Here is a 14597-nt window from a genome sequence, read left to right as displayed (position 1 = left end):
GCCCTGAACAATTATCTATTTTCATTATCTCTAATTTTCACTGATAACTCGGCAACCCTGATACAACCTATTTATATTTTCCTCACACACCAAAATGAATAAATAGCCGCCAGTCGCGGTATAGAGCTCACGGTGATACAATGTACGTGGTGGACTTACGATCGGATACAGTGACGAAGCCGACGGCGGCGATGCGTCGGGCCATGGCGACCGCCTCGCTCGGCGACGACGTGTACCGCGAGGATCCTACTGTCAACATCTTGGAGGGGAAGTGCGCCGCACTGCTCGGGAAGGAGGCCGCACTCTTCGTACCTTCGGGGACCATGTCGAACCTAATTGCTCGTTAGTGTTTAACAAATGTTCCGGTGTGATCGCTTTTACAAGGAAATGGATTTATATTTCCCACTTGCCCCATCGTATTATTTATAATATATAATTGTGGTGAGTTAGATAGGTGATTGGTGCCAGAGAAACGCTGAGCATAACCGTTTACTGTTAAAGGAGTACCAGTGTTGATCCTGGTTTATAGGTATTGGAAGGGCGGGTTAGTTTAATACTCAAGGATAGCTGACTATCAAGTATACCTATTAATGAGCTTCTATAATAACAGACCAAGGGGTCATTCATCGTAAAAAATATTTGTGTAAATAACTTCAAATCTGCCATTAGGATTAGGTAAGGACGAAAATTCCTTATTAGTTCTTGCTATTCGCAGTGAGGCCCGAACGATTGACGAATGAAGGTCAGAATGATGCATTATAAAATCTTTCGGATACCTTTTAACGCCTTTGAATATATCCCTTTTTATTCTCGTTGAATATAAGGATTTAAATGACATTGTAGTTTATGCTAATAAGTTGCTACTTGCGTATTTCAAACGTGTTACAGAAAACAAAACCTATCTCTTAATTTTCATTAAAATTCGGTGACGCAATTATTATGGCAAGCAAGTCTATAAGTGATCATAACATAAACTGACATTACCTAAGTCCTAGTTTTATGTCATCTATTGTACATTGCGAGTCCGCACACATGAATAATGTGGAGCGTAACCTACCCGATTTCAGTGATGGTGCACTGCAGTAAGCGTGGCTCAGAAGCATTCGTTGGAACCCTCTCGCATATCTACAAGTATCAAGTGGGTGAGTATACTCAAGTATTGTTTATCTTTGCTTCAAGGGTTCCCGTTATAAGCAGATTAATAAGAAATTCTGTTGGGTAAATAGGAGGCGCTGCGCACTTGGGCAGTATCTTGTTATCTACAATCGATAACAAGCCCGATGGCACGTTCGATCTCGAAGAACTAGAAAGCCGAATTCGTGGAGGGAACAATAACGAACCTATTTCGACTGTGGTGGCTCTTGAGAACTCTCACAATGTTTGCGGCGGCAAGGTGAGTTTTTTTTTTTAAAAAGTAAGGAAACGATTGATGGGTGCCGGAGATCATGTTTTTTTGTATGGTAGCCGCTATGCTTGCTCAATAGTAGTATTCCAAAATGGAACTACTTAGGTACTATTTGTGGGTATATACTGTATGGCAATTAGATTTTCAAATCAAAATAAACACTTGCAGCAAAGCGAATTTATTAAGTAAGTACTTATATGATAAACAAGCAGCTGCCTTATTAGACAAATTGCTGTCTGTAGCATAGACATACCGCATAGTGAAAAAATAAAATCATTCAATTGAACTTCAACTCCTTTAAAAGGAATATACCTATGCATCCACAGGTCCTATCCTTAAAATTCATAAACGATGTAGCAGCTTTATGCAAGAAGCACTCCCTCATCCTCCACATGGACGGCGCTCGTCTGTTCAACGCGAGCGAGTACCTGCAGGTGCTCGCGAGCCGCGTGGTGCGCGACTGCGACAGCGTCTCCGTCTGCTTCAGCAAGGGACTGTCGGCCCCAGTGGGGTCGGTGCTCGTGGGGACCAGAGACTTCATTGAACAGTTAGTATTACAAATTTTATTAGGTACTTATATTTATCATATTTTGAGCAAGTGGGTCTACTCTATACTAGACTTTTAATAACTTAGCACCTTTTATACACCATTATAACATGGCCTGGTTAATGGCCTGCGCATTCAAGTTCGACTTAGCGGTTACTGCTTTTTGACTGCAACAGTATCGATGTCGTAGATAAACAAATTTTAAATGGTGTTTAGAGGTGACCGCAGTTCTTTCTTCAGGTAGACAAAGTACAAATTATATACTCAAATATATGGTATGTGTTTAGGGCGCGACGTATCCGCAAGATGCTGGGTGGCGGCATGCGGCAGGCAGGAGTGCTTGCAGCTGCCGTACTTGTAGGACTAGACGAGATGATGCCGCAGCTCTACCTGGATCATCAGCGAGCGCGCCGGCTAGCATGTGGTAAGTAGTTTCAAGCCAATCTGACTCTTAGCTGTAAAGGTTCTGTTTTATTTCTATCTTGGTTTTCTTTGCTCTTCATTGAGACTTTATATTTGTCATACCTTGACATCATCAGTCAGATAATGTCCACTGGTGAACATAGATCTCCGCTAAAGATTACCAGAGGGACCTGTCGTATGAGGTACATATTCCATTTATACTGGAATACAAAATGCACCTAAATATCTACACTGTGTAGCATATTGCAAATTGGCATACTTTCTATATTGCAACGTAGTAAAATATTATTACCGGTGTATTTTGCATTTCGTTTTAAAACATAAATGGGCCTCATCTTATATCCGAATCATAAAGATATTTTTCAATCAGCTATCCGCAACCTCGGGGTAGACACGTTCTCAGTTGACGACGACGTTCACACTAACATAGTGTTGGTGTACATATCTCCTGCGAGTCGGCTCGTTTCCAAAGACGTGGTGAAGAATTTGGCGCAGAGTGATGAAGATAACCAGGTACATACAAACTTGCACCATATCTAAAATACCATAGATATATATATTTCCTAAAGTTTGTTTGGTAACATATTTATAGAGTAGTAATCACTATTCATTCGATACTACCAATTCTTAATCATTTACGCAATATCAAAGCAAACTGTTCAGTATTCTAAAGAAGTCTAAGCATTATCATTATTATTCCTCACAGGACTGCAGAACTGCGAACAACGAAGACATTGTAGTAAAGGCAAGTTCCTTCGGCCCAAAGATCGTAAGACTGACGCTACATAAAGACATCTCTGATCAGGACCTATCGCTTGCAATCAACAAGATATCCTACGTGTTCAGACAACTGGATAGGCATAGAGTTACATCTAAGTTATAGACTTGAGTGTCCTAGACTATAGTACTTATCAATAAATGTTATAAGCAGTATTCATGCCTTATATTTTTTCTATCCTTTTCAAATGTGAGATCAACGCAGTAAGTACCCTTTTTCAAGCAAGATGCAGAAACGCTTTGGCTGATTTTTTCTTAGAAACCATTCGTGCCTCAACCCTTTCAGGGTCTAGCCTTCGGGAAAATTACGTTAGAACTATCGACAGAAATTCTTGTTCAAAATCTCATCTGCAAAATGCTCTTGTTGCAGTATAAAGGTTTTAATAACAATCAGTAGTTTTGAAATTAGTAAGGGAATTTATATTTTCAATTAACTTAAATCCTTCATATTCCAACTGGAGCATTCTGCAAATGAGATTTTGTTCTTGGAGACCGTCGCAATATTATAACCTTGGTAACCTTCGAAAGTGCATTAGTTGATATTTTGGTATACATAGTTGACTATATTGTAGTTCAATCTGATCGCTTTATCCTAGCGGAGTTTATTTATAAAGACCTCACTAAAACGTACCACTTTTGTACGCGTAGTATATACTTCCTTGACAACAAGAATCCGATAAACTATGCAAATGATATACAAATCATTATTTGTCAAGTATTTTGTAGAAACTACAGATGCGACGTTTTTCCTCAAACTTTTCCTGTTTTCGTTATCTACGGTTTAATTGCAGCGTGATTTATTTAGGCTCTTAACCGTCGATACGAGATTTAATGATGATTTGGACAGCAAATCGCCATATATTAACCCAACCCGGTAATTAATCCAAGACCAGTCCGTATAATCAGGCATGGTGGCAAAAGAAGTATAGGTGAACATAAGGGAACGTCTCAGTTTTTAAAATCAAAGGATATCTAATGACCCATCGCCTGAATCTCTAATCACGAATAACATTGGAATTTGTGTAAAATGTTTATTTTAATTAATAAGGCAAACTTTTAGTGATCTAAGAAAACAATCACTCTCCTTAGCTCCTTTATAGTATAACAATGAAGTTATTTCATATCTTTTCCTTGTATGAAATCTGTGAAATCTTTATACAATATTTGTTACATATGCTGTTTTTGCAATTTTATTTTAGTAAAATTACCATATTTCAGCAGGTCGGTAAAATCTTTTATATTCCAAAATTGCTTGACTACTTAAATGAGTTTTTATGTCAGCTAATTTTGCAAATTCCATTACATTTAGTTTTAACTGGTTAATAGTGGCTATTCAAAATCACATTCCACCAATGTGGGCAAACGAGAGCCACAGAGAATAGAGCCTCGCAAAGCTACTTAAAATAAGTCAACAGAATGGAAATACAAACCTTTCTACACGGGGTGTCGAATTAAATTCGCGTACATAATTATTTTACGTCGAGTACTAATATCAATAAGCATGTCTTCGATGCCCACAATCATTCCCCCTATTATTTCCTCATCAACCTTCTCAGTGAGTACTATTTTCTTGCCTTGTTTCACGTGTTTTTGTATTGCTTCGACCAGTTTCTGCCGTGATACTTCATCGAGCGGTTCTGCTGTCGTCACCTCGCATATAGACTCGTTCCTGTGCGCCGTCATCATGTCCAGGAACATCAGGATGATACGCTTCAGGAGTCGCAAGCGATTGTTTTCTGCTACTACTTTTAAAAAGTTCACCGCAGTTTCTGGCATGCCTGAAATTGTAATTTTAGTGCGATACAGGCTGGAGTTTTATGTCTATTTATGCCGCCAAGCAGCAGTGTGTAGACACTGTTGTGGTCCGGTTTGAAAGACATTGTGGCCAGTGTAACTACTGGACATAATAAGACTTAACACCTCATGTCTCAGGATGGCGAGCGCAGTGGAATACAAAAAAATACTTTTTAATTCAACGTATTGGATGATGTTTCTACTATTTATGGGCGGTTTTATCGCTTACCATCAGGCGAACGATAAGCTCGTCAGGTCATTCAAAGCAATAACGCATGAAAAAAAATCGTAATTCGTATAACTCGCCTGAATATAAAAATAGCAATAAGACAGTCGACGAAAGACGACAGTTAGCTGTAAGAATAATGCGTGCGTGGTTTGTGAGCCCCATTGAATTTGCATTGTTTTATGCCATATTGATACTTAATGTAAAGCTTATTATTTCGAAAGTCATAGCTCTAAACTTGAGGATCCTTGATTTAAATTACACTCCAAGGATGACACATAATAGGAGGCTGAGTACTTGAAAGATAGAAGTAACAAACTAGTGGACGTACTATTATATTATATGAATCAGTGGCGTAGCTATCGGAAGGCTAAACGGGGCAGTGCTCGGGGCCCTCAAGCTCAAGGAGTCCTTCGGACTTTAACTTACAAACTATAAATTGTATTTGATTTTTAATTTTATTATGGAGTCGACTGTATTACAAAAAATCTGGAGTACCTACATACGTCGAATTTGGAATACGACGAATACTGAGCAAACGATTTTAAATAGTTTAGCTGGGCCCTAGTTTATTTTTTGCCCCTGGGGGACTTTAGTGACCTTGCTACGTCACTGATATTAATAAAGGCGTTCCAATATCGCTTTAAGTATATAGAAGAGATCTGACGGCGTTCTTACACAACGACGTATGTGCACGTACGTAGCCGTGCAAGTGTGTGTATCTATAAAAATTACAGGAAGTACTAAGTAGACTCGGTTAATAATGTTCATAAACTTGATTTCCGTGATGTTAGAGGCGATAGCCAATACAGCCTATCATAACAGTTCAAAATTCCACAACCAACTTTAGGCATTGTGTAAACGCTGTGAAACAACACTACTATGAAACTGACAGTAACTTCAATATTGTTACCAGCTTGCTCCGCCGATTCCTTGAGCAGCCTGGCCTTGGTAATGGTGGGTATAAACCTCGTTTCAATGAAGTCCAACATCTTGTCTCGGTTGAGTTCGTCCAGCAACTTGCGCAAGTGTTTCTCGACGTCTTCCAGTTGGTTCTTCTGCAGCGCCGCGCTATATAGTGCTGTTACATAGTTACCTTCTATGCCTGTGGTTGATATTATATTACCTTGTTAATAAGGCTAGTATGGACCTATCCAGTATTTAAAAGTGTCCGGAGTTAGGTTGTGGTGGCGTCAAAATACAACTTTCGATCCAGGAATTTCAGCAAAGCCGAAATTGTATACAGGTAGTTCCAATAATTCGACTGCCTGCACTAGTTGTACCGCATGCGCGGTACGACAGCGCTCTGAGGTCCTGGGTTCCAATCCCGGGTCGTGCAAAGTGATATTTGGGTTTTTCTGCCCTCTATCACATCATGGGACGGAACACGTTTGGCGAATAGTGGGTGCTTTGGTTGCGCCTCTGCATACCCCTTCGGGGATAAATGCGTGATATTGTCTCTGTGTGTAGTTCCAACAATAACGCAAATACATGAAAGAATATGAAGATTGAAGATACAAAATTATGTATGTATTTGTGTTGAATTCAAAGGGGGCAGCTGTCCCCTCTCTCCACCTCCCGTGGGTACGGCCATAAGTACAAAATCAAAAGAAATGAAATCCTATTTAAGTAATGTAAGTATGCTTACCGTACACAGACATAGGTGTTTTCATTTTCCTAACAAGTGAACACATATTTCGCGCAACCATACGTAACATTATAGTCAAATTACGAGATCTATATTTTTGAAACCAGAATATTTTCCATAAGTAAGTATAGGTATATTATAATTCTGTTTGCACAATTCACACCAAATTGTAAAAAGATGTAAAATGTCATATTTTTTCCAAGAATGACTTTAACGTCATAAAATCTCTTCTTCCCCATAGAGTAAGTAACATACAAAGAGAATTATAATATATAAAATATAAAATACTATTTCACTTTTAAGTCTTATAAAGGCCAGTAATTACTAACTTATAAAGAGAAGTCAATAATTAGGGCAAGGACACACTGGCCAGAACCTCATTCTCCCTTCCAAACGGAACACGGCACGATTCTCGTATCCCTACACTGTTGATTCATCACATAGGTAGCGACATAATAATTATAATAATATAATAATATCAGCCCTGTGTTATATACAGTCCCACTGTTGGGCACGGGCCTCCCCTACTACTGAGAGGGATTAAGGCCATTAAGGCCATAGTCCACCACGCTGGCCTAGTGCGGATTGGTAGACTTCACACACCCTCGAAAATTTCTATAGAGAATTTCTTAGGTATGCAGGTTTCCTCACGATTTTTTCCTTCACCGGTAAAGCAAGCGATAATTCACAAAGAATACACACATATTTTTTTAGAAAAGTCAGAGGTGTGTGCCCTTGGGATTTGAACCTGCGGACATTCGTCTCGGCAGTCCATTCTACAACCAACTAGGCTATCGCCGCTTATTATAATAGTTAATAGGACTTATTTTAATCGACGTTTGAAAGGCAGTCATAACAATCATTTTGAGTGGAGCGATTTAAATTTTTGATTTTAATAAGAAAATTCACAACAATTAAAATCATTATTTTATAAAAATATAGGCAAATGATTTTAAAATTGTCCTAGAGCTAAAAAACCTAGATATGGCGAGAAAAATATGTCGATTCCAAATATTTATATAATTTTGTTTTCGTTATATTTATCGCTTAGATATGATTGTGTTATAAACATCGAATTAGGTATTTTATCCGTTGAAATATTAAAGTACTATGCGAATTTGCTATTGTCTGTCAACAGGCGCTTGGCATACGGTCCCTCGAGATACGTGTACCTTACATGATTTAATAGGTTATAAATTGTTTATCATGACGCATAACCATATGTTGAATCATAATCACCCCAATACACCAGGGGTTGAATCACGAAAGGAAGGCATCTTAGGTTTAATTTTTCAATCATTGCTTTGGATATGTTTTATGATAGCCTTGTATTTATTGATTGAAAAATCAGCTCTGTTGTATTAAAATAAATGAAAAAAATTTACTTATTTTTTTTAAGTATAATTCATCATCAATTTACGTTAACACGTCATATTGAAAAGCAAGGTCTGTCTCTAACAGCGCCCGCACGTACAACACTAGGGACCCCAGAGCCATGGCTGAGGTCAAAGAGTTGCAGGAACCACCCTCCGAAATCGCAGCTTTCTTCACACGATACTCCTCCTAGATCAAACAATCCTTTTAGCTTTAAAGATTTTTTCGTACCTAAGTAGTAAAAGTAACAATATCATAAGAGCTATTTCACTGCCTAACTGATATAAAAGGATTCACTTAAATAATATAAGTTTGAAGTTTTTAATGATATTTGCGGGTTAGAAATTAACGCACAAAATGCTAAACGGATAATCATAAAATTAGACACTAAACTACCTAATATTGTAATTGTCCATCAAGAGACTTGTTTGTTTACCTATGCTATACAAAAATCCGACACATTAACTTAGTCAAAGCTAAGCTTCACATTGCTCTATCATTTATACTGTTTTTCTCACCTCTCTCTCCTTAGACGGTGGTGAAGATGCCGGCCCCACAAAACCGGTGAGCTTAAGGAACGGTTGGCGATCATCTGCATAGCATCCTTTAGGTTCCTGCCAGGATAGGATCTTGTTCATCCACCGAGGCTTTATAAATTCACCATACCCTTGCGATGCGCAGTACGCAACTGAAAAATTAAAGACACAATTGATTGGTAGAAGTTGAATGAACATCGTAAAGGACGGCGAATTCGGTTTCAAAATATTTTAATTTTAATGTGTAACTGTGCGGTAGGATTCTTTAAAAATACGGGAGTTGCTTTGGGTATAAACTACTATAATGTCTATTATTATCGCCAAGCATTGTGAAATTAGGTACTACTTTATATGGTTGAACAACTTTGTCAATTTCATCTTATTGGACAATACGAGACACAACATCAGACGTCTTAGCGTGACGAACGCAAATCAGTGATTTGCTATTGAAATTTATGTTTGGTAATTTGATTATGGGCAGTCGTGACGAGCATCAAGTTTTCTCGTCCCGTCTTTCATTAATATTATAAAAAAATGATTACTCTGTTGCATAAACAAAGTCCTCGTCCCTGGTGGATGCTCCCACGCTTCCAACGACTTCGACTCCTTATAAATCTGGATGCACAGTTTGTATATATGCGCATTAATGTCCAAGCCTTCCATACAATCAAACGCAGTAGCCAATACAGCTGCGCGAATCCTGCTAATCTGCTGGAAGGCCAACCCTGAACCTTTTAGGAGTTGCTGAGAGCACTCTGGAGTCATCTCGCAGGAGCCGTCGGATTGCGTGGTCTGTGTCTCCATGGCAGATATCAGCAATTGCATCGTGCATGCATCTGTAATCGACATGCGTAAGTAGGGCATGCTTTCATCATGTCCATTGGCAAATTAATTGGCACCGAGTTCGATGGTATGAATGCCTCTATCGAACTGTGTCAGGGTCCACAATAGAGTGCTTTATGATAAATTTAGAACATTTGGGGTTCTCTAGAAAAGATTTGGAAATTGACAGTAAGACATAATTTAAAAATCGGTGTAATAATCAAAAGTTAGCTATGTAGGTAGCTAGAATGCGATTTCGAAAATATATAATTTTTATGAAGTAGGTACCCCATTACTGGGACATGATATGTAGCATTAAACACAAACAAACATAATATGTAGAATTAGTATTCCATTAAATCCTGTATATAGTTTACAGTTCAACTTATATTATACCAGTTGCTATTTTATTTATTAAGTGTGTCTAACAGCTACGGAACTCCAATTTAAACACGATTCGAACACACTCGGCTTTACCACACTCTATATTCATTATTGCAATTCATTGTTGCCTTCTGATTATAAAAATATTACGTAACTTATATGAAACTAGATAATTGTAGCTTCTTAAAAAAATCATACTCGCAACAATTAATTGTAATCTTGATTCATTTTACAACATATAATTTGGGCCAACAATACTCATTGCATTTCATTTTTATTTTAGGATCTCTATCGTAGCATTCCTAGAGTACTTTTTAAAGTACTAGAGCTATGCTGTAGAATCTATAGAATAGTTCTGATGCCATATTTCTTATAATATTATGTCTACAGCCGCGAAAGGTGAATTTTTCCAAAAGGGAACCCGACACAACATATATTTAACATGCATAAAAGCGGTCTGCAAATCATTTTGACGATGATTAGATTCTACAAATATTGTACATTAAGAGAAACCGACAGGAATCTGGTTATATTGACCGTTCGCATCAGGTCTACAGCATCAATGTGTCTGTTCAACCAAACAAGTAACAATTTGATAGAAACCAAACGTGAAGCAACAGTTTTAGTCTGAAGCAACTGTCGCATTTCGTATAAATAGTGGGATTTTCGGATGTCTAAATATCTCCAGTCCTTATCGTTACACCTTTCCTGTAATTTCGGCAGTGCGTTCAAAATTCGTGTGGTTTGTGACTGTTTGTAGTCAGTGGAGATTAATATTTACCCTTTTCTCGTTTGCCAGTCTATGCTATGAAAAAATATCTTACCAGCAGCCTTCCTGCTCGGCATCTTAGTGCGCGCTTCTTGCACGTACTGCTCGAAGTTGAACCGGTACGGTTTCTGAGTGCCGAGGGTTCCCAGGGTCAACGGCTCCAGGACCGACGACAACACTTCTAAGTTTTCTAACATCGCTTTTGCTACTGAAATTTCAATAAATGACTAATATACTATAAATTTTATATGTATTTTATTAATGTAGATCTCTCTTTTATTTCCCCTGCTAGATCCAAGTATAATGGAGCCAAGTGTATTATCGATCAAGAAATGACGTTTGGAGACAGTTACTCCTAATTTTCTGGAACTGCATTTCATTGCCTTCTAAGCAAACTATCATAAACAGTTTTGCAATTATATACGGTGGTCACTATTCAACCAGGTGCCTAATATGTTTGTACCTACCATCTGGATTTTAATCCTCATAATTATGTTAGCAGTGTTACAGTTTTGTCTTGATGGTTATGAGTGTGCCAATTCTCAGCAAAAAAATAAAATTTTACATGAAAGAAAGCTGTCATGAAACAGATATTAGCATAATATTTTCTGATTGAATGTTAGACATTCAAATAAATGTAGTTTTCGGGTTTATATTTTAATTTTCTTCCAAAGTTTCTAAGACTGTAGCTTTCATGGTCACGGGCAGACTAAGGTGTTCGCCATCAGAAATTCCTTCATTTCACAATTATATATTTTTTTTTTTTAGCTTTTGACGGTGCGATACAACTCAGAATGAGCTCACGGTGTCTTGCTTAGCGTTAAAATAAATCACAAAAATATAAAATGTTTTCTACAATTCTTGATATAGATTTTGCGTACCACAAAAAATATCCGCGCAATCTTTATAGTAAAAACCACGTAATAGTATCATTATCCAGCAGAGTTACTTTTTAGTAGCGCGTTTACCTTTTTAGTTAAAAAAGGCAGGTTAAATGTAGCAAGCCTCGTTCGAAGAAATGACCTCGATACTAAATTCCACTGAACTTTCAAATCAACAGTAATTATTGGTATGTATGTTAATAAATAATAGTCAATAAATTAAAATTAGTTATTTTGATCAGTTCCATCATAATTTTAAAAATAGGTCCTGCAGAACACCACCGGGAGGAAACATATGGATAGAAGAATTTGATAATCATATTACCATTACACAATCTCTAATACTAATTTATTTAAACTTGAACCATATTTGACCCAGGACACAGCACTTTGTAGTGAGGTACACTAAGGCAGAAGTAATATAAAACTTATTACAATACCGTCCAACAGTCGTTTTTAATTTAACGATCCCCATCTCAATCTTTAATCCGATTCCAAATATGAACCAATCAAAGTAATTTGTTAGCTTATCAAGCTTTGTTCTGATTGATCCATTTTCGCGATAGATCAATAAAAACGGTTGGGATCATTTTGAAAATGGTGGTAAATGCCACTGATCCAAATACTAGCTATACCCATCTTATATTAAAGATCATTTCGCAAGTTTTAACAATGTATAAATTACATCACATTCATTTAAAATTTAAACACACTTATCATCGAAATCAGTAATTGCCTAGAGCTAGGCAATGTAGTTACGTCACTGCGTCTAATAATGACTTGGCTAGTCAGATTCTCAAGAACAATTACATAATATTTGTGGATAACTGAGAGCCGCACCCACATATTTATAAAGAAGTTAAAAGCGGGTCAATTGACTTTAAAGTTCAAATGTGCTTCTTGCACCGAGATGCATATTTGTCGGTTAACTCCGCTTTGCCTGTTTCTAACGCCAGGCAATAGTAGTAATAATTCTAACGTGGATTGTTAAAGGACAATGAAGATATGCCAGAACAACACTGGTATATTTGTTGAAATATTTATGCTCTTTAGCCAAAACGATATTGAGTCTGTGTATGTAGTTCATGCAATTTGCCCAAACATTGGGTCGAATATAGTATTGACATTAGATTAAACCCTTATTGCTCTGGTTATAAGTGGGTCTAGCTCTACACATTAAAACTTGGACACGTGGATTCATTATAAGCATCTCTACTATCTACCCTTCCAAACAAACCGAAGCCTGCAATGTTTGTATACGAACCATATTCATAATCTTTGCTCCGATATACCAATTTATCGTATTTGGTGTTGTTGCGTATGCGATCCATCCTGCTGGTGATGTTCTGCAGGTTTTGCTTCAGCTTCGCCGGCACTGACTTGTCTAGCTCATTTATAGTGTACTCCAGTTGCCCTGCACATCAAAAATGTATGCATCAAGCTGTAACTATGTAACCTTGAACAAGACAAGCTAAATGGTGATTGTCATGACCGTCCTAAAATAAGACAGGCAAATACCTATGTAAATGTATTGGTAGTCAGCGAAAACTACCACAGCCAGAAGAATTGTGGAACAATGGCCTCTTAGGTAATATAAAATGTTTAAGGAAGATGAAGGTGCTTTGGACTTTTGGAAGTAAGTAGTGGAAGGTAGGACGGTATTTATTGAATCTCTTATATTCGCACTGCCAAGTTCCTATGGGTTTTTAAAAGGCGACATTAACCTATTCACACTGGTTCTTCAATAATCTACAGTCAAGAGAATGAAATTACACGTGGCCATCACTGCATCTCAGTAAGTTACTACTTCTTGTTAATCACTCTATATCATTGGTGGGTTATATTCAAGGTAGAATCAAAGGTTCAAAGAATTCGATACCAATTTTTTTAACAACTGCCAATACCATTTTTGACTTCAAGAACGCAAATTTATACTTTCCAAAAGGTTCAAGAAACTTATAAGTACGCGATTGAAGAAAATTTTAACTTCCATATATATATACATATTTTAACCGACCTCGTGCCATGCCGAGAGCTATATACCACTCGGGATCTTTCGACGGCTTCTGTTCATAATACTCCAGCAGTTTGTCCAGTGTTATGCAAATTCTATAAACTTTAGGCACGTTATAAATAAAGTCTTGCGTGTCGAAGTACGGGTATATCGCGCAAGCGGCGGAGAAAGTGACCAAAAAGGCGATACACCTTGCGTACATTTTGCACAAAACTAACAGTTTTGTTGAGCTGAATAATTTGTTAACAATAGCCACTCGGTCACCGTTGATTGGACTGATATGGTACACGTAATGTTTTACAACTTGCAAACGTATTTTATGGGTCACTGCAAAGGACTTCCTTTTGAAGAAGTTTGAACTTACATATACTCCGCACTGGTCATTAAAAAGACGAAATATTGATTTTTACGCAAACATATACCTACATAGCATCCCTAGTTACATTGGAATTGCAATTAAGTAGAAAAATAATTGATCACGAGTACAGCTAGTCAAAAAACTGCAAAAGAAACTGACAATCCTTCACGGTACGAAACGATCAGGATATTGAGAAATAATATTCCTCATTTAATTCAGGCATGTACGTATTGATGCTATGAAATTAAAAACTTCCAAACACAGTGAAATCCTACTTCCTCCTCATGTCCTATTATTACGACAGTTTTCGAAGTTGTTTGGATGTTCGTCAGAAGGGAACATAACCGCTAAACAGATTTAGATAAAATTGTCGTGTAGGTAGGATCAAGTTCTGTATTAATGTAGACTACATTTATTCCGGTGAACTGTACAGTAGAGCATTTATTTTTGATTTGTACATTTGTATCTTTTCATTTGTATACAGCCTACAGGATGTATACACATTCGGAGTCACGAGCAAAATCTAGTTAATAATTTTCTACCTGGCGTATATTGAGTAAATTACTGAAATAATAAAAACGTTTGCAAAAACGTGTTTAATGAGTATTGTGCAGTGAGCATATATTTTCAAAAGTAGAC

The 14597-nt window shown here is 37.4% G+C and overlaps 3 protein-coding genes across 3 annotated transcripts; 1 reads left to right on the top strand and 2 right to left on the bottom strand.

The window, feature by feature from the left end:
- Positions 1–90: 90 nt before the first annotated feature.
- LOC115451902 (probable low-specificity L-threonine aldolase 2) lies at positions 91–3308 on the top strand. Its single transcript, XM_030180315.2, has 7 exons — positions 91–342; positions 1068–1142; positions 1227–1393; positions 1732–1952; positions 2240–2376; positions 2746–2888; positions 3082–3308. Exons 1-7 carry the CDS (start codon positions 141–143, stop codon positions 3256–3258), a joined length of 1122 nt encoding a protein of 373 aa, XP_030036175.1. The 5' UTR covers positions 91–140; the 3' UTR covers positions 3259–3308.
- Positions 3309–4169: 861 nt separating this feature from the next.
- Positions 4170–7051, bottom strand: LOC115451911 (ATP synthase subunit O, mitochondrial). The gene is made up of 3 exons (XM_030180325.1): positions 6821–7051; positions 6086–6277; positions 4170–4930 (listed from the first exon to the last, which is right to left on the bottom strand). The coding sequence occupies exons 1-3, from the start codon at positions 6888–6890 to the stop codon at positions 4587–4589; spliced, it is 606 nt and encodes a 201-aa protein (XP_030036185.1). The 5' UTR covers positions 6891–7051; the 3' UTR covers positions 4170–4586.
- A 1168-nt stretch (positions 7052–8219) lies between these two features.
- On the bottom strand, positions 8220–13841 carry LOC115452263 (UPF0764 protein C16orf89 homolog). Its single transcript, XM_030180739.2, has 6 exons — positions 13604–13841; positions 12851–13000; positions 10761–10913; positions 9273–9566; positions 8713–8882; positions 8220–8383 (listed from the first exon to the last, which is right to left on the bottom strand). The coding sequence occupies exons 1-6, from the start codon at positions 13800–13802 to the stop codon at positions 8237–8239; spliced, it is 1113 nt and encodes a 370-aa protein (XP_030036599.1). The 5' UTR covers positions 13803–13841; the 3' UTR covers positions 8220–8236.
- Positions 13842–14597: the final 756 nt, after the last annotated feature.

Source organism: Manduca sexta, chromosome 12 (assembly GCF_014839805.1).
Source record: "Manduca sexta isolate Smith_Timp_Sample1 chromosome 12, JHU_Msex_v1.0, whole genome shotgun sequence".
NCBI classification, from domain to species: domain Eukaryota; kingdom Metazoa; phylum Arthropoda; class Insecta; order Lepidoptera; family Sphingidae; genus Manduca; species Manduca sexta.
This window is presented reverse-complemented; position numbering and strand designations above follow the sequence as displayed.

Excerpts from the sequence above, each read along its gene's own strand:
- LOC115451902 (XM_030180315.2), top strand. The coding sequence starts at position 141 with ATGTACGTGGTGGACTTACGATCGGATACAGTGACGAAGCCGACGGCG. Across the intron at positions 343-1,067 it reads CATGTCGAACCTAATTGCTC|TGATGGTGCACTGCAGTAAG; the intron begins GTTAGTGTTTAA and ends ACCCGATTTCAG. Across the intron at positions 1,953-2,239 it reads ACCAGAGACTTCATTGAACA|GGCGCGACGTATCCGCAAGA; the intron begins GTTAGTATTACA and ends GTATGTGTTTAG.
- LOC115451911 (XM_030180325.1), bottom strand. The coding sequence starts at position 6,890 with ATGTTACGTATGGTTGCGCGAAATATGTGTTCACTTGTTAGGAAAATG. Across the intron at positions 6,278-6,820 it reads AACACCTATGTCTGTGTACG|GCATAGAAGGTAACTATGTA; the intron begins GTAAGCATACTT and ends TATCAACCACAG. Across the intron at positions 4,931-6,085 it reads GGAATCGGCGGAGCAAGCTG|GCATGCCAGAAACTGCGGTG; the intron begins GTAACAATATTG and ends TTACAATTTCAG.
- LOC115452263 (XM_030180739.2), bottom strand. The coding sequence starts at position 13,802 with ATGTACGCAAGGTGTATCGCCTTTTTGGTCACTTTCTCCGCCGCTTGC. Across the intron at positions 8,883-9,272 it reads GACTTTGTTTATGCAACAGA|TTGCGTACTGCGCATCGCAA; the intron begins GTAATCATTTTT and ends TTAATTTTTCAG. Across the intron at positions 8,384-8,712 it reads CACCGTCTAAGGAGAGAGAG|GAGGAGTATCGTGTGAAGAA; the intron begins GTGAGAAAAACA and ends TGTTTGATCTAG.